Source organism: Cuculus canorus, chromosome 14 (genome assembly GCF_017976375.1).
Source record: "Cuculus canorus isolate bCucCan1 chromosome 14, bCucCan1.pri, whole genome shotgun sequence".
In the NCBI taxonomy this organism is placed as follows: Eukaryota; Metazoa; Chordata; class Aves; order Cuculiformes; family Cuculidae; genus Cuculus; species Cuculus canorus.
Window position 1 is genome coordinate 18,425,456 of NC_071414.1, and position 22,577 is coordinate 18,448,032.

A 22,577-nucleotide genomic window follows, 5' to 3' on the forward strand; every position below is an offset into this window, starting at 1 on the left:
CTAACAGGAACACAGCTGAATGTGTTGGTGCTGTTGGTGGGTGATGGTTGATGCCCACACAGTGTGGAGAGCTGGAGCATGAGGGTGCTCCAGGGTCTGCTGCAAGACAATCACCGAGTCTCCTGCAAGGCACCCTCCACGCTGGTCTATACTGAATAAAACAGCTCTGCACGAAAAAAGACAGTACCATTCTTCATTTTGCCGAGCTCTGCCAGACAGCAGTTGAGCAGAAAGGGCCATAACGTGTTATACCGCTTTGGGCATGTGGATGTGTTTCTCCTCAAGGAGGATGCCCTTAAATCAGAGCAAAGTGTTCCCTGGAGAAGAATCATGGAAGAGCTGGCTGCCGCGAGCGCGGCTGGGGCTTTCAGGGTCATGAAGGTTCAATCTGATTCCGCCAACCAAGCCGATGTCGTTTCAGAGCAAGTGTCTTGAGGGCTTTTCTGTGATAATAACCCTTTTCCCTGGTCAGGGGCTGAGGGAAGCATTTATGTCAGTCTGCAGCGGGGTGATGCACGCAGGCACGGGTGACACCTCAGCTGCAGGGGCTTCCTGCAGTCGTGCTCTCCTTGCTGTCCTCCCTCTGGCCATTGTGCCACCTCGGGATGCCTTAAAGGATTCCTTAACATCAGCCCCATATTTGGCAAAGGGTGATGCTCCAGGGTGCCGTTTATTTATGTTTGTGGAGCTTTCTAAACATCAGCTTCCCTGGGTTTATTTTTCAATCAGAGATTAGATGAATTTATTTTACCTTTACAAAAAAATGTAGAGCTAATTCAATATGGGTGGAGATTACAAAGCTGAGCGTGGAAGTCTGTAACCAAAGCCCTATAATCTGGAAGGAACCATGCTGGCGAGCATCCTTGACAGCAGGATTTAGAAAAACTGCCAGCTATTACAAAAGGGAACGACTACAGGAGCTCCTCGAGCACAGAGCTGAGCGGTGCTCTATATGCACACAGCCCGTCTTTAACTGTGCCTTATTTTTCCCATTAGGAGGTCAGTCCTTTAAAAAGATGAAGGCGAATGGACATGGCCCAATAATGCGGTCTTATCTTTCAGGTGACACGTGTACAATGGCAGACTACAGGCGGCTCAAAAGCATCCTCCTGGACCTGCAGGCTCGTCAGCGGAGCCCGCCGAGCAGCATAGCCCAGGACAGAGTATCCCAGAAGCGCTTCTTAGTAGAAGAGATGTTTAAGCACTTGGATATAAACAGTGATGGGCATCTCAGCAGCTCTGAACTGGCTCAGGTGGGTTTATTGTTCAATGAAAATGGAATTATGGAACGGATTGCATTTTTCATTCAAAGTGTGAATTGAATGTAAGGCAGCAGCACTCCGGTGAGAACGGTCGTTTGTAACTGTCGGGCCGGCAGCAGGTAAAGAGGAAAATCTGCTGCAGTGTGTGAGTCTCTCTCTGCATCGGGGGGAGGGAGTGGTGGCGTCTCAAACACTTGAATTTCCTCTAGAAACAAAAACTTTGGCAGCTTTCCAGCCCCATCCATGCTCCTGAAAATAGGTACTGATCCTCACTGCTAACCATCATCTTCTGAAGTGTTTCCAGCTAGCCGGCTGGGGAGATTTGATTTGGATTTTTAGGTGTATATAAGTTAGGGAGAAATCTCTCAGTGGTTCCTCCCTGCCTTCTGGACAGTGGATTAGCATGTAGTAACATGACAGCAGGAATGTTGGAATAGTTTAGAACAGGTTTGTTTTCCCAGGATGCCTTGGCAGACACTGAAATGTTGATTAGCGGAACCTAATAATGATAGAAAAGGTGAGAGCTTGAGAAATAACCTGTTATTTCTAATTATGGGAATGCTGTGCAGTTGGAATTTATCTGACTGGTAAAATGAGCCAAACACACAGCCCAGGCATTCAATCCAATTACTCCGTGTCCTGAACTTGCTCTTTCAATGTGCAGTCCTGAGAAAACAGTCCTGTAAATATGAACAAAAGCATTATGCAAGATGTGGGGAAATGTGGTATTTTCCATTTCATTGTGTCATTCGTGAGAGGAACTAGAAGCAAATGCCTTTTAAGACCCTTTTGGAAGCCAATACCTGCCTGGGACCTGTTCCAGTTGCCGAAGCTGACCCTTCACCCCTTGCTCTGCAGGGCTGTCTCCTCTGCGCTCACCCTTCCCAGCAAACAGCAAATGTGTTGCAGCTCCAGCATGTAAATGCCAGCTGTGAGCAAGCAGGAGGACAGACACGGGCTTGCTCCTCCCCAAGTTCGCTCCTGTGTAGGACAGTTTGCATTGAATTTTAATCCTCGGGCTGTTGACATGATGCACGATCCTTCCTGCACAATGCGAAGTGTCAGCGTAAATTCCCTCAGATCTCAGAGTTATGAATATATACAATACTTCATCTAAATGTGATGATTTTTTTTATAGAGACACGGTAGGTATAAGAAAACAGTTTTATATGGATTCAAAGCCACTTTTGCATAGTGACATCTAAGTGTCTGTTCTACTCTGCAATTTTTTCCCCCGTTTTACATGAAACTTACTCTGTCAGGATATTAAAACTCAACTCACATGGAAATAAAGGTTTGGCAGCCTGCGAGCCATTAGCATTAGGAAGAAAATATGACCTGCATCTTAAAAGAGCAAGATTTGGGTCTTTAAGGTCTGCTGCAAAGTTGCTATGGGCTTCGTTTGCAGTTGTGTTTGGAGCTCAGGTCTTTCACGATAGCAAGCGTAGACCTTGTGGCTACTGTTTTGATTCTTCTCTCTGTTATCAAAATTGATAACTGTGCTTGTATACCTGGAACCTGCTTTGGTTTGGTGCAGCAGAATAAAGTCAGCCCTCAGCTAGGAGTCATCTCACCCATACATAGAATCATAGAACACTTTGTGTTGGAAGGAACCTTGAAGACCCTCCAGTTCCAATCCCCTGCTATGGGTGGGGACACCTCCCACCGGACCAGGCACATCCTGGTTATCCTCCACGCGTGCTTGCCACCACCTTTGCTGGGTTGGCATCGTGATCACCTCTCAAAAGACAAAATAATGCCACTTAATGAAGGATGTGGATGAGCTATAAATGCTTTTAATCCTGTGCTGAATGGCACTGATCATGGGGCCCTGGTAGGAGGCGGCTGAAGTCCCGACCAGGCTGCGGACACATCTGCAGGGCTGCTCTGGGGCTCTCGCAGCAGCAGTATTCACAGTTTACATGTAGCATGTCAATTCTTTATTTTTCTTGTTAGCTCTAACAAGGTGATTTTTATGTGCTATTACATGACCAGTTTATTCATCTGGTTTTCAAGGGGTTTTTTTAGGTAATAAGCAATTCTTAATTTTCCACATTGTAGTCTTAACACAGCTTTTCTCGCCTTGTTAGGTAGATTTGTGATTGATTTGCATTGGCTCTTTAATTTGAAGCTCTCTGCAACTTTAAAATTCCCCCAGGGGTGGGAATCTCATTGCCCATGGGTAGAGGCAGCTGAAATGAATGTGGTGCAGTGAGATCTCACTCTCTCTGGCTGCTGGTTGAGCTGCTGCTGTGCATTTTCTTTGTTTTATTTAAGAGAAAAATAGTCTCTTGAGCACTATAACCTTGTCTAAGGAAAAACTCGAGGCAGGTAATGTGCACTGCTGCAGAAAAAAAAGTCATTTTTAAGACCTGAAGCGGCATCTTTAGGAGGCTCAGTGCAGGGGGATTCGCCCCAAAGGAGAAACTGGAAATAGAGTTCCTCCAGAGAGGACAGTCCTGCATCGAGGCAGCACCTAGCACTGGGAGACGGTGAGAATCTTTGCCCACTTGTTTATTCTCCATAACAGAATTGCTTTTAGCAAAAAAAGGCAGCAGATGGTCCATCCCTCTTTATTTGGAGCTGCTTTGGCTGCTGGCAGATTCCATGGAATAGTTTCCCTCCCGACCCAGCAGTGTGAAATGCCCCTCAGTTGTGGGTATGCAGGGCTATTAACAATGGTGGTAATTGAAACGTTATTTCCATTTAAAACTTTATAATATTTTTAAGCCAGATCTACTGAATCTGTTGCAGTTGAGTGTTTTGTGTTAGTTCTTCCCAACCCCCCCCCCCCCCCCGATCTTAAATCAAAAGGACTAGTAAAAACTTGTCAGTCTTACGAAAAGTTAATCAATTTTCAATACAAAGGTAGACTGAAGGAAATTTCCATCTTTAGAAGATTGATCGTGGAAGGTATGGCTGATCTCACTTCTATTGAACGTTTTTACTTGCTAGGTGAAGGGTCATTTTTTTAACATTATTACTTTAAATTGCTTCAATATAATGGGCCAAGACAAGAATAGCAAATAAAATAGTCCCTAGTCTACAGCAAAAAGCCTTCCTGCCTGGAAGATGCAACATTTCAGCAGTTTTCTTCATGCTCTACAATAAATCCAGAGAACTGAACGTTTTCATTATGCTTAGGTCTGATTTGGGCTGTTTGCTAACTTGGATATATGATTTCTAAAACTCTCTTCATCTGTAATGTAGAATGTATGAAATGTTTAGAATGCATAAGTAACAAATTGTCAAGGGCTGGAAAAACACATTAGTGTTGAATGTACCATCCACTCTTGCTCGTTGTAGTCCTTAAAGCAAGGAGTACAATTTTGTCCTTACTACAGAGGAGAGAGGAAAAAGACTTTGCTTTTTCCCTCTTCAAGATTTATTTTTCGATACATTTGCAAAGTGAAAATGTGTTTCTGTGCTGCTGCGAAGGAAAAAGGTCCTCGTTCTCACCACTCTATGGCCCATGAATTGCAGCAGGAATGTGAATATCGGTTGTATCTTGATACGAAGCAAATACATGACAATAGACACAACATATCTATATAACTCCCCAAAGGTCATTTAATGGAAAATTGCTTGGGTAAACCAGAATGATAGTCAGTGGCTTTACATTATGTGTAAGGTTACCTGTTCTCTTTGCTACAGCTAATGAAGGAGCAGGACCTGGGAGATGATTTATTGGATTGTACACTAGAAGACCTTCTCCGGTTTGATGACTACAACAGTGACGGCCGCTTAACCCTGCAGGAGCTCTATACAGCTTTCCGTGAGTCCCGATGCTTTTGTCTGTTTTGGGTGTTGAAAACATATGAATATCTATGATGGCAATGGAGTCTGCCCAGATGTGATCAGCAAAGATAATCCCTTTTTCATCCAATGCCATGAAAATATTATGGAAGGCTTGTTTCTAAAGGCTACTGTGCTCCAAAGGATACGCATGAACAAGGAGGTTGGTAAAAGAGTGTGAGGCTTATTGTTTTCTTGTGTATTTTGTTGTGCCGCTTGTTGATGGCAATGGAGAGAGACTGGAGAACTGGCCAGGTCTGTAGACCTGAGTGTGTGGTTTCTCAGTAACCCTGAGGAAACAGGGTTGAAACCTGTCCAAATGTCTTGTGGTAATGTGAGTTTGCTCTGGGGTGTTTTACTGAATATTCTGCCTGGAAATGATAGTTTCTGTATTTTGTTTCTGTGTTAGTAAGTGGATTATGGTGTGCAGTCTTGATACATCTCTCGGCATCGTCCGCAAGGTGTCCTAGATCACTGAGCTACATAAACAGTGTGGGGAAAAAAAAAGTATTATCCCATTTATCTTCATAATTTAATGTTCATGCTTTAAGTTAAGCATTTATTGGAGTCCTTCCCCCGGAAAGGCCCACATTGTCTCCTTCACATGGGTGATAAAAGTTTTATTGATGCCTGTCCCTTCGGGATACTAAAAAAGACTAACAGACAGAAAATTTGAGGGGGTTTGCAGCTATCAGGATAGTGAACTACAGAGTATTTGTTTGTGGTTTATCAAAGATATTGTTAAAAACAATAAACAAAGTCAGGATTCAGCTGTTTGAGCTATTGAGCACAGGCAAAAGGCCGATACCAAGCTGCTTACCTCTTAAGCTGGATTCTCAAATCACTGCATATGACATTTTAAAGACAAAGTAATTTCAGTACCTTGTGATTTCACTTTCTAAACTAAGGCACCCTGCTCCAGTGTGCTTGATGGGAAAACCTCGGTGTGCATGGGGGTCACCATGCACCCCATACCAGCACGTTCCTCCTTGATGCTCTTTGGTGAGCCACGATACTAATGCAGAACCTCTGTTTTTGCCAAATATCCTGATTTCTAAATAGAGTGGTTTCTGTTTCTTGACATCTGGCTTTTCATAAAAAAAGTTTAAATAATAATGTTTAAAGTACTTTAAAATTACCCCCAGTTGTCACCTTGGACCTCTTTGAACTGCGTATGCATTTAATTCAACAGAGCACACTCAAACCAGCAGATATACAGTAAAACATAAAACCTCATACCTTAGGAAAGCCATAAAGTGAATTAACCCAGCTATAAAGGTTTGACACACAGTTATTTGGGAGCATATTTGGATCAATGGGTTCTCAAAGTCACAGCAACTCAAAGCTAAACTCCAGGAGTCAATTGTATGAGTTTTTGGTTCAGTGAATTTTAAGTAGGCAATGAAAATAAGACAAGTACAAAATATTATCCAATGAACAGAGATAGTAATCGATAAACTGCAAAAATACTGTAACAAAAACCAAGGCGTAAAATTAGTGTCTAGCAAAAGGATTTTGCATATGGAAAGAATTGTTCTCCATCTGAAGCTGAAAATCAGATTTATTCTCCATTTTCAGTTTTCCCTGAATCTCCGCTTTTATCGAGAGCCATTAATGGCTCATTAGTTTTTAATTCAGAAACAAAATTTTGTTGCTTGTGACTTTAGAAATTTGGGGACTCTGTAAGCAAACCTTAGTGCTTAGGGAAAGTATATATTCTTCCTTGACTTTTTTACACAATGTAGAAAAAATCTCAAAAATACTTAAGTCTTAAGCTCACACTTTAGTTTACAGTCCTTTGAGTGTTTATGCAATTTGAGCTTCGTTATGAGCCAGAATTTGGCGTGCAGCCGTAGTTTTAAGGTACAACATCCTGCACTTTGTTTGTATTTGTGGCCCATTAAAGTGATTATTCTGTTGTTGAAGTTCACCCCAGCCGCTCATTTTTGCATGCTGGCAGCAGGCTGTGGGGATGGCTGCTCAGCAAGCCAAGGGACGTAATTACCAGGATCCAGTGACATCAGAAACTCTCAATCTAATTAATCCTCTCAAAAGCTGTTACGTCTGTTTCAGTGCATCCTGCTCTGGTGTGGTGTCGCAGTGTTGGAAAAGCTTGTAGATGACCTTAATAATATGTAGAGCTTTCCAATTTGTCATTCTTGTGCCGCTTTAGAAGTTGGATTTCATCTTAAAGAGTCTCATGGCCTCTCTGTAACTTTCAAAGCCACAAAATGGTCTCGTTCTCTCACTCCGTGTCTTGCTTTCTCTTGACCCATCGTCTCTTGCCATTCAAAGGACATTTTTGATCCCCATCCATGTTGATCAGCTGTAAATGAATGAAAAGTGTGTGGATGAGAAGAATCCAATCTCTTAACCTTTTTTGAAATGAGGTTTCACTAAGCAAGCGCTACGTCTCATAGATGCTGTTTTTAATGATCGTAGCTAATCACGCTAATCATTTGCATACAGATCTTATTCACAGTTTGGAATCATGGACAGAAATATTTGCCCTCCTACTATAACCTTATCTAATTTGCCATCTTTCTTCTGATTTTCTAAGAGTTCTTTTTTCCTGAATCCAAGAATATACCTTTTAAGACTTTGCTTATGTGTATGGGGGTTACATAATATGTAACTACACAGGATTCAAGTATCACTTTTCAAATCATTCAATCGTATGTAAGTAACGTATGAGACAAATGAAATGCTCTCCTGGCAGCTCTGGCAGGAATAACTTGTAGGTATCATCTAATTTCTCGTTAATAAATTACATTAGATAAGCAGGCTCAGGACCATAATTAAAAAAAAATCATTTATAATGTGATGTTCTTGAGATTTTCACATCCCAAAAATAGAGTATTGGCAAGTATATTTGTCTGTTGTCTTTTCTTTATATTGTCACAAAGATTCAATAAATGATAATGAATGAAAGGTTTAGTTGTCATAAGAGCTAAAGCAGAGCATACATCTAATTAATCATCATGGAGATAAGTCTGGTGAATTGGCAAGCTCCTCACCCAGCAGAGTCATACTTCAAATATGCTCAGATGAGTGATTTTTGGATGTAACTTCTGGAACCGTATCTGACTGGAGGTCATTAGAATTAGGCGTGTCACTTTTGGCATTCCTGTTGTCATCCCTAATGGGAAAGTAGCAAGTTGGCAGATGTGAAAGCCTCGCTGAAAAAAAAAGCCAGTATACTCTTCTAGATCTATATTATCATCGATGTGGACAGGTCAATTTGTAATACAAATATGTCGAAGACAGTGAAAACATGCATTCCATCAAAATGGCTTTATCTTATCAATATTGTTTAGCTACTAAGAAGTTTTTAACCCTGTGATAAACCCCCTTAAACTGTAGCCAGTTAGGGCACTCTCCTAACCAACATCCACTTCTCAGAGCTTGTCTTTGCATTTTATTATATTTTTGAAGGCACAGAAAAGGCCTTTTGCAGGACTCTTTCCCCTCCACAGCAGCTCTTCCCAGGAGGTCCCACTGGGTTTAGAAAGCTCTTTGACCAAGGTTGCATCGAAGATCAGGAGTATTTCACAGTACACCCCAGGATAATTTCCACATCCTGATGCCACCCGGGGTCGCCTTGCTTGCCCAGCGCTCCTGAAGGCTGCTATGTCACAGTTTCTAGTGGCTCTGCAGTGACATTTTGACATCCTTGATGTCCTGCCTGCACCAAAAAAAACCAGAGGCAGTTTGAAGGAAAAACGCTGGATTGTTACTTTTCAATTCAGTCGTTATTTCCCAAGCATTCCAAGCATATATGTTATGTGTAGACATAAAATTACTCTTTTTCTAAGGTGAGAGATGTGTTATGGTCTGTGCATATGTTATTATCTGAAGAATAAAAATATTGTTTAGGAGAAATGTATTTCATTCAGAAATCAATGCAGAAGAGGCTGTGAAATCAGTGTACTCTTCTCTTAAACTTCGTCTTGTAATGATGTTGTACTCTTTTAAAGGAGTTTTCTTTCTTCCCTGTTAGATCAGATTTTTCTTTTTTTTACCTGTCCTTAATATTTATCAAAAAAACATGTTGGAGAAATATGAAAATGGGATATACGCTGGCAGCGGGAGGTCAGGGAGATGCTGGACACCAACTGGGGAGGGCCACGGCACAGTCTCGTGTTCTGGGTGTTCCTTAGCGCTGTTGGGTTGGGTATTTGTTATTGCTACCTTCCAGGTAGATTGCTCAGGCACAGTTAATTCTAGTCGTCGACTGTACTGTGAGATAAAATGTTTTGCTTGAGGTGTTCTTTTAAGCAGTGTTATAGCAACAGTTATCTACCGGATCAAATCATAGCCCTAAAATATCGACAGTTTGTGCACCATGCTCTGCCTCTTCGGCTGCAATCTCCCTGGCATGGGATTTTTCTTTCATGTTGCTGCAGATATTGGTACAAACTTGGAAATAATTCATTAGCTTACCAACATTGATTTGCTTCTCCTGTGAGCTATGTGATATCTAAACTTCAAACACATCTTAGCAAGCAGGGAAGCGCCAGCCTCTGCTTTCGGTTTGAGGCGATGTTAGAGGTGATGTGAACTACTCGGGAAAGAAATGAGGTTTCCTTCAGTTGGCCAAAGCAACCCGTTCCTGCTTGCCTGGAGGAATGATGTGCAGCTGTGTTACTGAGGATGAAGGCAACTTACCGGAATGATAGTGCGATCTTATAGCGATAACAAAACTAGATGTTAAGAATCAAGCAAACAAGCAGAAATGTAGAACTCTTCAGCTTGGTTTCTGCCGCAGGTGCATCTGGCAGAGCAGGGGTGACAGTAAAAACCGGCAAGCATCCAAGTTGCTGCAACAGCATTTAGTAACCAGCATTTCCACGGCTGAGCCAGTATCCTGCATTGGGGTTTTAGGCTTCATTAGGATGGAGTGTGTTGTGGGTAGACACAGCGGCATAGCAAAGTGGAGATACAGAAGCTCAGGGGCTCTACGTGCATGAGCTGATGCTCGAGCTGTAGCACAAGGCTGAGCGCCAGGTGCACGCTGGAGGTCGAAGGTGCCTTTGATCAGCTCTCAGGATCTCCCTGCTCAATATGTTTTGACTTTTTAGATGATCTTCAGAAGCACCCAGCTCCTTGCCTTGCTCATAAATGGAGTGTAGGATGCCTGGCTTGAGCGCTAGACACGATCCCGTTGCACCTGCAAATGTAAATTTTGACTGGTAGGGTGCCTCAGCCGGGGGTATCTGAGCAAGTTCTTCCTAAGTCCATCTTAGTGGGCAGGTAGTTTCTGAGCGTGGAAAATTTTCTTGCTTTGATTTTCCTTTTTTTCTCCCTTACGATCAAAGAAACATGTTCTGCCAAAAAAAAAAAAAGATTTCTTTTTCTTTCTTTTAAAACTCTTCTCATTGTGAAAATGTTCAGTTCTAAGCTTCGAGATTTTAGCACTGGGCTCCAACAAAGTGCCCTGCAATGTTTGCAGTTCCACAAAACAGCTGTCAGAGTGATAGGATGAGGGGGGATGGCTTTAAATTGGAAGAGGGAAGATTTAGATGAGACATCAGGAAGAAATTCTTCATGATGAGGGTGGAGAGGCTCTGGCCCACATTGCCCAGGGAAATCATGGCTGCCCCATCCCTGGACGTGTTCAAGGCCGGGTTGGATGGGGCTTGGAGCAACCAGCTCCAGTGGGAGGCGTTCCTGCTGATAGCAGGGCTGGGACTGGGTAGGCTTTGAGATCCCTTCCAACCCAAACCGCTCTATGAAATAAAGTTGTGGTAGAACTAATGAAAAATATAGATGTGGTGAAAATTATTGTGGTTTTGGGGCAAGAATTGCTGTCCAGATTTTTTTCATGAAGGGACGGGGAGAGTATCTGATGCTGGTTTTGTTTGACGTATTGGTTGCACACTGGAACCGATGCACTCAGGTGTGAATCGCCAAACGAGTGTTTTCTCAAATATCACTCATTTTAAAGATACCATCTGCAAAATGTCAGCAGGCTTAATGGGTAACGACTGAATAAGGGAAAATGGACTAATTACAAGTTGTTATTGGAAATCTATTGTCTACAAATTGCAAAGAAAACTCACTAGAACACAATGTACTGGTGATCGTATAATGCTTTTCAGGGTGCATTAATTTGTTAATCTTGGTTCCGAATGCAAGAATTTGCAACGTGGCATGGTGCTTCAGAGGTGATGTAGTACAAACCGTATCAAATGTCTACACAGGCTCTTGCAGGAGTCAAATATTTAAATATTTATAAGTACTTAGGAGTGACTCACTGGCGCATAAACCCAGGCAAATACCATTTCTCCAAAAATTATTTGATCCGTACTGGCAGCACTCACTGAAGCAATTTCACATTCACAAACAATAGTCTTTGCGATTGCTTGCAGACAAAAAAATTACATTAGTGAACAGCAAATACCAATACTGGTGAGATCGTAAAATGGGTGACAGTCCTGACATACGTGTGCACCTTCATATCGTGCGGGTAGGCATCTAAAAATTATGATTTGTGTTTTCAATGAGCTGGGAATGAAGGATTGTTCTGGTCTTGCAAAATCAGAGGCTTTTCCTGAAAATCAGACCCAAACTTTCTCCATTGCATTCCCTTGAATTTTTCAGTTAAAGTCTTTTTGAGAAATTTGTGAAGCAAATGCAACGTAGTCATGAAGGAAAAATGTCTTTTCACTGAAAATTGGGAAAATCGTAGTTAAAATGTACAAGATTTCACATCAAGTCAAAGGTGTGATATGGTAGCATCCTGGGTATGCTTTTCCAGATCTTGTTTTATTATTTAAAGGAACATGTTAGCTGCTTTTTTCCACGTTTCTTGTTTTCTCTACCTGTTTTTCCCAGTGGAAAATTGCTAGAGCTGTATTTTTCTTTTGAAATCTGCCTTCAACTAAGGAAAGCTGCCACAGATATTCTCTCTTTGCCCTTTCAGGCATCTCGTGGATGCTTTGAATTGATTCTTCATCTACACGTTCTTCTTTTCTTCGACCAGTTGAGCAGATGTATATCTTTTAAGGCCAAAAATGTTCCTTAATATATCAGAAAAAAAATTATCTAATGTCTATCTCAGATGTGTCGACTGCAGCTCCTGATTCGTGCTGTATTTGTCTTAGGTAGCTCATGGGGTCCTTTTGGGCTCAGTACAACCAGCATTAGTGTAGAGGGTAAAATCTCCCATACTCTCTTTCCCCTCTTTCCTCACTATCCAGGCAGGGGTCGCACTGGTCGTTGTGTCACTTACTGACCCTTTTACCTGCTGAAGGTGGGGATAGAATTAGCCAGCTCATCTAGTTTTCATTTCATAGTTCTGTCCTGCCTTCCTTGTTCCTGGTCTTAGTCGATGTGTTATCTATAACTGTATATGTGGGTATATTAAAATCCTTTACTGGGGACGGATGCAGACTACTAGCCAACCCAAAAAGCTCAGCACATCAGTCCTGCCTTCCACTCTGTCACGCTCTGGCGTCCGTGGTGTCAGCTGGGGTTTCTGTGTTCATTCCAGATCTCAATGGAGATGTTGAACAGATTTAGGCTTTGGATGCCTCTTCATGCGGCGCCACTAGAAACAGCCCCGTTTGAGCGGTCCCTTCTGAGAAAAGCTTTTAGAGATCTGTCCATCAGCCAGTTCTTAGTTCATTTAGCACGGCCTTTATTGATATTGTATGGCCCTACAGAGCTGCAGTGCTAATTTTTTAATCAAAATGCCAAAGCAGCCGTCAGAAAATTACCAAGTACAGTCCATATCCCCAGTGCAATGATACGATTTATGTAGAGCCACAGCTGAGTTGTTTTTATTTCATGTTCTTCACAGGAGAAAATCTCCTTGACAAATCCAGGATGTCCAGATAGAAACTGAAAAAATAGCAGAGGAAAATTGAATAAGCTGAACTCAAAGGTTGGTTCTGCTTTAATACTTCCAAAAGGAATAAAAAGGTGCTAGCCTATAGAGAAAAGTAAAAGATGCTTCAGTGGCGTCACATTTGAGGTGAAACTCAGCTGTTGCCAAAGTCTGTCTTCAGCACCATCATAAAAAGCTCATTCTCGGGTTTCTTGATGATCAAAACTTCAGAAAGAACATCAAGAGCCATCGATAGAAATAAATAACTCAGAGCTCAGGCCTGCCGTGCCTCCAAAGCACCACTTCTGCCGTCAGATTTTCACTCTGCAGTACATAAAATACATCTGCGGAATTTTTGCTTCTCTTTCTGCAAACCAGTCAGTAAGGGTCCCACTGAACTCATGCTTTAAGATCCTATAACTTTCACCACAGTCCGAGCACTGACATCCCAGCAGAATTTGTAGGAACTTCTGCTTGGAGAAGTAATTTGTGAATATGATTTGCCAAAAAGAAATGTGCTAAGTATATGTGTGTTTTTTTTTTCTCTTTATTTGTCATTCTGCTCATCGTGCAAACCTGAATAATGTGATAGAAAAGGTCATGGGTACCCTCGTGGCCACCGAAACACGTGGAGCGGTGTCCGGCTCCGTGGCCAGCTGAAACCCAGCATCGGTTTGAAGTACGGGGCATCACAGCCCCAAAACTGCTGGAGTGGTGATAGAGGGCAGAGAGGGGCAGAAGAAGTGGGAATGACAGTAATTTCAAAGCAAAGCACCAAAAGAGGAGCAGGGGGAGAATATAGTATAAAAATATCTGAATCCTGTGATTTCAGAAGGGATATGCAGCTTTTAATTATGAAATTAAATGGGAGAAATGAGTGCTTTGAAGACCAGGGTAATATTTAAAATACGCTTTCGGGCTGAATTTCAACACAAACTGTGTTTCACGGGGTTTACCCACGTCCTGGTTTCCTGTGGGTTCAGAGCAGGGCTCCAGTCTGTGGAGCTGCCGCTGAAACTGCTTTCAGGTAGAGACCAATTTTGAAGTTTTGCCTGAAAGGCACTGCCCAGACTGACTTTTCCTGTGTTTTCGTTCTCGTCTGGCTCTGTGTCCTGACTCTCCATGTCATTCAAGCTTCGTTTTAATCATGGAGAAAAGTCAGCTTTCCCCCGTGTTCGGTGCTGCCACAAAGCGGAGTTGTCCAACCGCTCTCCCTTTGCCGGAGCGGTGCCTGCAGCCCGCGTTGCTGTCCTGCTCTTCACAAACGGAAGCAAAAAAACCCAAGCCAGATAAGTTTGACTTTGGTCTGTGAAAACCCAAGAATGATTGCCAGTGGTGATACCGTACCAGCCAAGTTCAGGCAATGCCACTGCGCTGATTGTTGTTACAGCAAAGGTGCTATATGTGTATTTTTAATATACGGTCTCAGAACTGCTATTTGATAGCTCTTACAGTTGGACTCATAAAAATTTTGCAGCACAAATGCCTCCCTTTTACATTCTACTCGCCTCTGAAAGGCCATTGATCCAAGGAATCCATTGCTGGTGGTGGTGGAGGAAGGAATTTCTGCCATGAAAATTCAGGCACTGTGTGTGGAGCCCTCAGCAACGTGAGGAGATGCAGCGCTGCTCCTGCTGACCCAGGCTTAATTTTGTTCTGGGTATCCATCCTATCTCCGTTAGCACAGCCCTCTTGAATGTCATTAAACCTGGCAGCTGGAGTAAAGTACTTGATGATGCTTGTATGGTGAGACTGGGAACGGCGTGCTGTGGCACCTACTGCTCAGCATCTTCCCCAAAACCTTTTACGTGCCCAGGAGAGGTTTCCTCCAGAGGATCACTACTCATTTGTAGGTGTCAGTCCACGTAGGAAGTTACAGTTTCCTGCAGTTTACAGCAAAGAAGTTAAAAATGATCAATGCAGCAGGGCCTGATTCGCAGGACAGGAATCGGCATCGATAGCTGATGCTTGACCACTTCTCCATCCCTTCCTAACTTATGCTGGGAGATCCTGCTGCATCATAAGTAACAAATCTTGTTTCTTACGTATCCCATCTCTTTTCTATTCGTAGAAATGGTGATGTGTTTTCTGTAATATGCCAGTCCTGCTGTGAAAGGCTGTGGCTGCTGTTTGAGGACACCCTGGCTGGGGTTGGGAGGCACGGACCTTCCCATCCTGCCTGGCTTCCTCCAGCAGGGCACCCAGATTCGTGAGCAGACTCAACCACATGGAACCAAAACTCCTTTTTCTGCCCCAAGTACCCAAAGAAGAGTATGGCAATTTGATATTTAGTCAATAGGCAAGCATCACTAGATAGGGTTTATATTCCTGTAGAACCCAGAGGCAAAGTTTTTTCAGAACTAGTGATAACATCCAGTTGCATTTGGTTATTATGGATCTCAGAGGTGGTTGACTTCAATGTTTTCTCTTCAGGGGATTGCAGTTTATTGTAGCAACAAAAAGTGCTCTTTGCCAGATTCTCCTGCAGTAAACAGCAAAGAAGTCTGTCCTGTCCATCTTTAATTCATATAACACTGTGGTAGCCACCAAAATTGTCTCCAGCCACTGAGGCAAGCCCATCTAGTAATTTATGGGCTTAAGAAGGTATAACATGGACATGTGTTATGGCTGGTTTAGAGAGCACGTCTCCACTTATTTTAACATGAATTATTATTGGATTTTTTTTTCACCAGCAGTGTGTATTCAATGCAGTATAAACCAAGAAAAATACACGTATATCTCCTAGGTAAACTGGTTTGGAGTCTGCTGTGAGGTGCATCTTCTGGCAGTGCTAAGAGGGTTGTTTTGATTATGGTTCCATTTTCTAACCAATCATCTGCTAAAATATGAGATGTATAGGAAGTCTAAATTTGTTACCGGATTGCTATTATCCTCCTTATTTAGTTTTAAGATGATTTTTTATGAACCCATTCTCTCCAAGTCAGGCAAGATGCATTGATGGAAAGACTCCAATATGTTAATTGGTATTTATCGAACACTTCAGTGTAATGTGATGAACAGGCATTGTGGATTGTAATTAATACATTGACATCCAACAACTATAGCTGAATGGAAGATGAAAGCAATTTATAATGGACATGGCATGCATTCATCTTGCAGTGCTCTGTGGACACCCACCAAGTCAAATAGCTTTCAAAGAGAATGGAAATGCATTTTCTTTGCCAGGCAGGAGGATCGTGGCAATAGCGAATCTGACTGACACGGCAGAAATACAGACCTGTGGGCGCTGGAGGGGGCTGTTAATGCAGTGACTCCTCCAGAGATCAGCGCACCCCTCCGGCGCGTTATTGGGCTCCCGTGAAGCAGAAGGATGCTGAGGCCATAAAAGAACACAGTCAGCTGCTGCTATCCGGGTGAGCGCTGCTGGTGTCTCCTCCTGCTCTCCCCTTCCACGTTTCCTGTGCCCTGCACTCTCCCTGACTTGAATTTGGTGAAAGCAAGTGTATTGATGGGAGGGGTTTGGGTCAGAAAATAGTTTTTTCCTTTCTTCAATAAAGTGAGAGCAACCCACTTACTCTTTGATGCATTAGCGCAGGTGGCCTCTTGAACATAATGCATTGAACAAATTATATGAACTGCTAATAATATGGTTTGTACTCTAGTGCATAAGCAGAGCTTCAGCAAATAAATAAACCGATGGCAAAAAGCTGCTTTTCAGATTTCACATTCCAAGCCCTGCGACGAGGCGCTAATACAATTGTATCAAAAGTGTGTTGAGCAGATAGAAGTAATGAACTGTTGGATTCCTTCTCTTTAACACAAGACTTTGGGGAACAAAAGATTTTCCCTGCGATAGGCATCGTGTCCAAGAGCTTTAAAAATAAAAGAGTGGCAGGTTAGCTTCATTCTTCTGGCTCCTGGGAGAAGACTAGCTCTGAGCAATCATTGATCAGCTTTCCTTTTGTTAAACCTTAGGCAAGGAAAGTCCTGGCAGGTGTAATTTCCTTTAAGGAGAAAGCAAGAGAGGAGGGAAAAGGAAGTCTGGGAGACTTGGTACCACATTGTACCGAGCCATCGCTTTAATCCTCCTGAGCAGTAATTCTCTAAGTTGCAGATCTTCCGTCAGGCTTTGCAAGTGTTCTTCTACCCATGAAACAAAAAGTGCTTCAGTAAGCGTTAATTAATCCACTAATTTCCGATAATAAAAGAAACTTTAAAGAAACCAATAGGGCCAGTAGCAAAGCAATTTCATTACATGTCTCTTGTCAGTGTGCTGGATAATTTGCTCTGAGCATTAGATGCAGGTTGCTCATGGAAAAGGTTGAACTATCTGATGAAGCCGTTACACGGCTTGTGGGGATTTTTGCTTTCTTGTCGTTATTATTGCTGTTGTTGTTGTTATTAGTTTTTGTGGATGATGCCCCATAGGAGCTGGATTTGAGAAACTCAACTAATTTCCAATTCCAGCTTCAAAAGCTGTCAGTTGAAACCCATTTTAAGTTGCTTGAAAGAACAGATTTGATTCAGTGCGGTGGGGATGGCTGGGGCTGAGCTCAGCGAGTAGCCGGATAAATATTATAGGTGTTAACAGCAGTACCGAGGCAGCAGAAGTGATATCTGAGCCTTACTGTTTCTCTTACAGTTATCTTGTGAAGAATTACCCAATAATGACTCAAACTAAGCAAGATGGTTTCCTTGTGCTGAAGTGTTATTTAATTAGTCTTCTGGGTCGTTTGCGCTGCCGGGAGCGCCCCAGGTTCCGCAGCAGATGTGCCCAGCTTCAGTCTCCAGCAAACCCAGCAGCAGCCAACTTGGAAACACGCTATTTCTTGTAAATCTCTTGGGTCAAGTTTGTACATGAAATGCAAATTCTGCGCCCTCTGGTCGTTGCCCCTTGCAGGTTTAAGCTGGTACAACCTGTGGCTCTCCAGTGCCCTTCCCCTACGCCTGTAACTTGAGTCATTTGTAAGAAGCTCATTTCCTTTCAGTGGAATTGCCCATGTGTCACAACACACCTCTCTATAAATATTTGCAGTCTCCGGTGCTGAGAAACCTCCTTTCGATCCATTTCTCCTGCCCACTCCATAAAATCACCAAGGCATCTCGCACTGGGGCAACCTGCCTTATAAATAAATAAACAAACCAGTGACAGCCCTGGAGGGAAAACAGCACGAGGGGTAACACAAAGCACTAATCTATCTTTTTTTTTCTCCCTCCCTGCCTTCAGCAGGCTGATAAAGCACAACAAGGAGCCCACGTGCCATTTCACTGCATACCACAGCTCTGCCGCTCCTGCCCTGGTTTGTTTATTTATTTATTTATTTATTATTATTTTTATTTATTTATTTATTTATTTCTATTCCCTGCCAAGGGATACAGGAAGGTTATTGCCCACGGCTGCCCTTGTGGGCAGTTGCAACCTGCCTCTCTGCTCTTTACACTTTGCTTGGTTGTCTTTCTTTTCTCAATTAGCTCTGTTTTTTTCACGCCTGCCTCGTTTTACTGGAAATCAAGTGAAAGGTTTTCAGATGCAGGCACAAGAGGAATGTGAACAATTCCCATTTTGGCAAATTAAGGGATTTCTAAGTCTCCTTCTTGCATAACTCTTGAAAATTTTGACTGTTGGTGCCTAAGAGCTGTTTTGAAGACTTTTTGATGCTTAGGAATTATTCTGAATAATAGCAGATGGGTCTCTGCTCTCAGGAGCTACAGCATCTCTCTTCAGCTCACAGAATCCGGAAAGCTCAAGGGTAATTTGTGTCTCATCTCACAGATCTTTTGCTAACCAGAACGAGAAAGAAACCTTTTATTCACCATTTAAACCCTTCTTATCCATATCTGTTGTAAGACTTGTCATGTCCTCCTTCTGCTTTGGTCGTGGGTGCTCTCCAGTGCCTCTGTCCTCTCCAGAGCAGAAAGAAGTGCACTAGTGCTACACAGGAAAATGATTGCATATTTACTTGTTCCTCTGCTACAAACTTCTTAGACGTGTCCATACCAGCATTAATTCCTTGTGTTATAGCAGGTGGAGATGTGGAAGTAGCGATGTGACTGTCAGAGTGGTTGGGGTGTTGCAAGCTCTGCTGTTTCTGAAAAGGGATCCTGATGGGAGGTGTCCGTGCTCTGGTGGATGGGCAGCATCTCCCTGGCATGGTGAAGCTTCGCGAGTTTCTTTTCTCTTAATCTGGTGGGCAGTGTATCAGGTACCACACCTGGGTTTCTTATAGGTCCTCATCAGATCAGCAGTGTGTCCAGTGCTGGAGACTGGGGGCAGCTGCATGGAAACGCCCCGGCCAAGTAGAGGAATGTTCCTATCAGATTATTAGTTTGTGTGAGCTATAGCTATGTGAGTGGTGTTTCCTTGGCAGAGTACATGTCCTTAACAAGGTGAAGGAGAAAATCATCCATATATAAGAAAAAGTATTCACAATTTGGTAGACTTGAACAATGTTACAGTATCAACGTGACAGTCTGGTCAGATCAGAGGGGTTTAGTCAAAACAAAATGATAGGAAATTTCTTTGGGTTGTACGCGCTGTCTGAAACGGTTGAGGTCTGAGTTTGTAGAGCAAACAAATCAAAATGAGTTTAAAGAACTGCTGTAAATAGAATCACAGAGTCATTTAGGTTGGAAAAAGACCTTTAAGATCATTGAATCCATAGGTAACTTTCCTGCTAATTCTTTCTATTATTAAGATTTGATTTCTAGAATCACCTACAAATTATGACTGGGAGTCTTTCATTACACTGCCCAAGAAATTTGTTCTTCTTCATCCTTTTTTTATGATGTCAGGCAAAGGGACTGATGACTTCTCTGTTATAGCTACTTACACAAGGTTTGCATTTCCACTGAGTCTGATGTTTACTTAAAAGTGCGCAAAATCAACGTCTCCATTCAGTGGGGCTCATTCTTGTCCCTGTGCTTCAGTTCATGGTGTTGTGTCATGGGATGGTAGAGCGGTCACTGGCTGGTGGGAAGGGTTTGGGCGCCACATCCGTCTCCCTGAAGCTCTCAGCTTTCAGAAAAGTGAGTGTTGTGTGGTGTGAGGGGTTTTTTTGTGGGTTTTTTTAGCTTTTCTCACCCTCCAAAGGCGCCTTCCTTTTCTATTCCTACTTTGTGTCTTCTAAGACCCTTTTCCTGCAGCCAGCACCAGGTGGATGGCTGTTAGGACTCTCCCATTAGAGCTACAACACGTGCCTACGGATGCCCACAGCACCTGCCAAGCACTGGAGAGCTTTCCCTGCCTCGCTCAAAGTGCTCCTTTTGTGGTGGGACATCCTCGGTGCCAGCCGTGTCCCAAACACAGATACTGTTACAGTTGCGTTGCTCCTCACTGCTGCAAAGGGTTTTCACGCTGACCATCACATTTATTTTTTCCTTTATGAAAAGTCCAACCGACTTCTAGTTCAAATGGAAACTTCTGAAGAAAACTTTACCTTTCCTTCGTTTTCGACATACCTCAGAGTGACTTTTCCCCAGAATGTGACCTTGCCGTCACCGCTCGCTCGTCACCACCCGGTGCGTGTGTTGTGTGAGCCGGGGGTCCAGGGGAATCGCTGCCACCAGCCACTATTTATCTTTCTCTGAAGTGTAACAAGCGCAGTCGGAGACAGCCACCCTTGTGTATCACACGCAGGGGCTGGAGTAACTTTAAAGCTGGGATGACTGTAATGTTGAGGAGTGATTTACAAAGAGGGTAAAGGATCATGCTCTGGATTTTTAAAAGCAATGCATTTGCTGTAGGTGGCTTCTCTCAAAGCCCTCTTTTCACCAGAAAGAGAAAGAAACTATAGGACAGAGGTGCCAGGTTTTCCTTTGATTTAAATGCCATCATTTCATTGCAATATATAAACATAACCTAATTGTGGCCATACAAGCTGGAGGACCTTTGATGATGAAAGAGAAGGTATTGTTTCATTTTTATAGAAGAGAGTAAGCTGTTCTCTGTGTAGTGGAGACACAGCAGCTCTGATGCCATGGTGGCAGTTGAGGTTTATTACAGTCTTTTCAAGCATGCAGGGAGACAAAGGAATGTTTGGTCCTGGGTGGTGGACACCAAGAGTTATGGCATGTCTGTTGGATTAGAATAATGGAATTGTTTAGTTGGAAAAGACCGTTGAGATCGAGTCCAACCATTACCTGTCCACTGTTAAACCACATCCCGGAGCACCTCATCTGCCCATCTTTTAAAATATCTCCAGGGACGGGGACTCAACCGCCTCCCTGGGCAGCTGTTCCAGTGCTTGAGAACCTTTTCAGTGAAGATATTTTTTCTGATGTCTAGTCTGAACCTGCCCTGCCACAGCTTGAGGCCATTAGGAAAGTTGAGGGGTGCACTGGGTCTGTTGCCGCCAGGAATCACCCGTGGGAATGGGCAGGAGGAGCCGTGCAGCACAGGGATGGGAGCGGTGTGGAGGAGGGCAAAGAGGCAGATTCTGCTTTCCACAGCTGACCAAGACTGTGTTGCATCAAAGCTATGGTGCACCAGTGAGCCCTGCTCTGGGCACTTGTGGCAGCTGACTGCAGCCACTGAAGGGTTAATAGGGTCCCTCCTCGGGCTGTCGCAGGGTAATATTTGTGGCTATCTGGGAACAGCTGTATTAGCCTCTCTGCAGCTAAATCTAACTCTAGCAGTGGCAGGAGAAGATGAAGAAAGGATTTTTGAAGAAACCTCCGAGGCTGAATTGAGTAACTCTGCCCTGCAGAATATGGGACTGTCCGGCCTGACTGTCTCCTGGAGAAATAACATCTCTAGTAGAAAGCGGTGAGAAAAGCGGCGCGGTACTGTCTGTGCTCCAAGGCTGTGTCCTTAAGTCAGTGAACCTGAATTTATAGCAGTGAACCTCCTGTCAGTTCCCTTGTAGGGGAGTTTTTAAAAAGCAGCAGCATTCCTCTTCATCTCTTGGCGCCTCAGGACGCTGCGAACAATGGCTCTTTTCCTGTCGTATTACCTGGCGAGAAACAGCAAATAAGAACATATGAAAAGATGATTTTTTTTTCCCGAGGAAGCTCTCCTGCAGGGGAGCAGGGAGGAGCCCTCGTTTCCAACTTGCTGGGCTGTCTGGAACGGTCCAGGCTGGGATCTGATGGCAGTGTTTCAATATCGATTATTTCCGTGCATTCTGTTTGCTTCATCTCGCCTTCCCACCTCCCCCAAAACCGTTGGCCCTATCTTCTAGTTTCAGTCAGAAATGCGGAGGCAAGTTCTAAATATGCAAAATCTTACTGAAAAACAGGTGAAAAGGAAACAAAAATTATCTTTTTCCCCAGCTGTGGGAAATGCTGGAGGATGAGCACACTGCCTGGAGGATGAAGGGGGCACACCAGGAAGAAAGCCCTCACGTCATCCTGGATACCATAGTCAACCCACCTTGGCCTGGTTGCGGATAAAGCAAAGTTCCTTCAGTTCCAGTGCTAACAGAGATGGTCCTTTGTAAGCGCAAGCAAATAGCGAGATGTTTGTTGTGGGCGGGTTTCTTCCTTACTGTATTGATTTGAGAGCAGTAACAGCAGTGTGTCTTTCTTACCATGTTTTCCTTTCTGTGGTGGGACGTGCAAGTTAATCACGAGATACCAACTACTCATCTGTTCTTATTTCATGAAAGGTTTCCAAAAATAATAGTTCAAACAATTCGCCCAACCTTAAACGTGTCTCACTGCAGGTGCATTTCAAACCATTCATCCCTGCTTTGTCCACCATTGAGTGTTCCCATCCAAAGAGGTTAAAT

The 22,577-nt window shown here is 43.3% G+C and overlaps 1 protein-coding gene across 4 annotated transcripts in view; it reads left to right on the plus strand.

Moving 5' to 3' along the window:
* The window catches only part of FSTL4 (follistatin like 4), a 226,343-nt gene that overhangs the window by 120,413 nt on the left and 83,353 nt on the right, over positions 1–22,577 (plus strand). For all 4 annotated transcript variants that reach the window (XM_054079740.1, XM_054079742.1, XM_054079739.1 and 1 more), the window contains exons 5-6: positions 1,063–1,253; positions 4,917–5,037. In XM_054079740.1, coding sequence (XP_053935715.1) covers positions 1,063–1,253; positions 4,917–5,037 — 312 coding nt within the window. The remainder of the gene's footprint in view (positions 1–1,062; positions 1,254–4,916; positions 5,038–22,577) is intronic.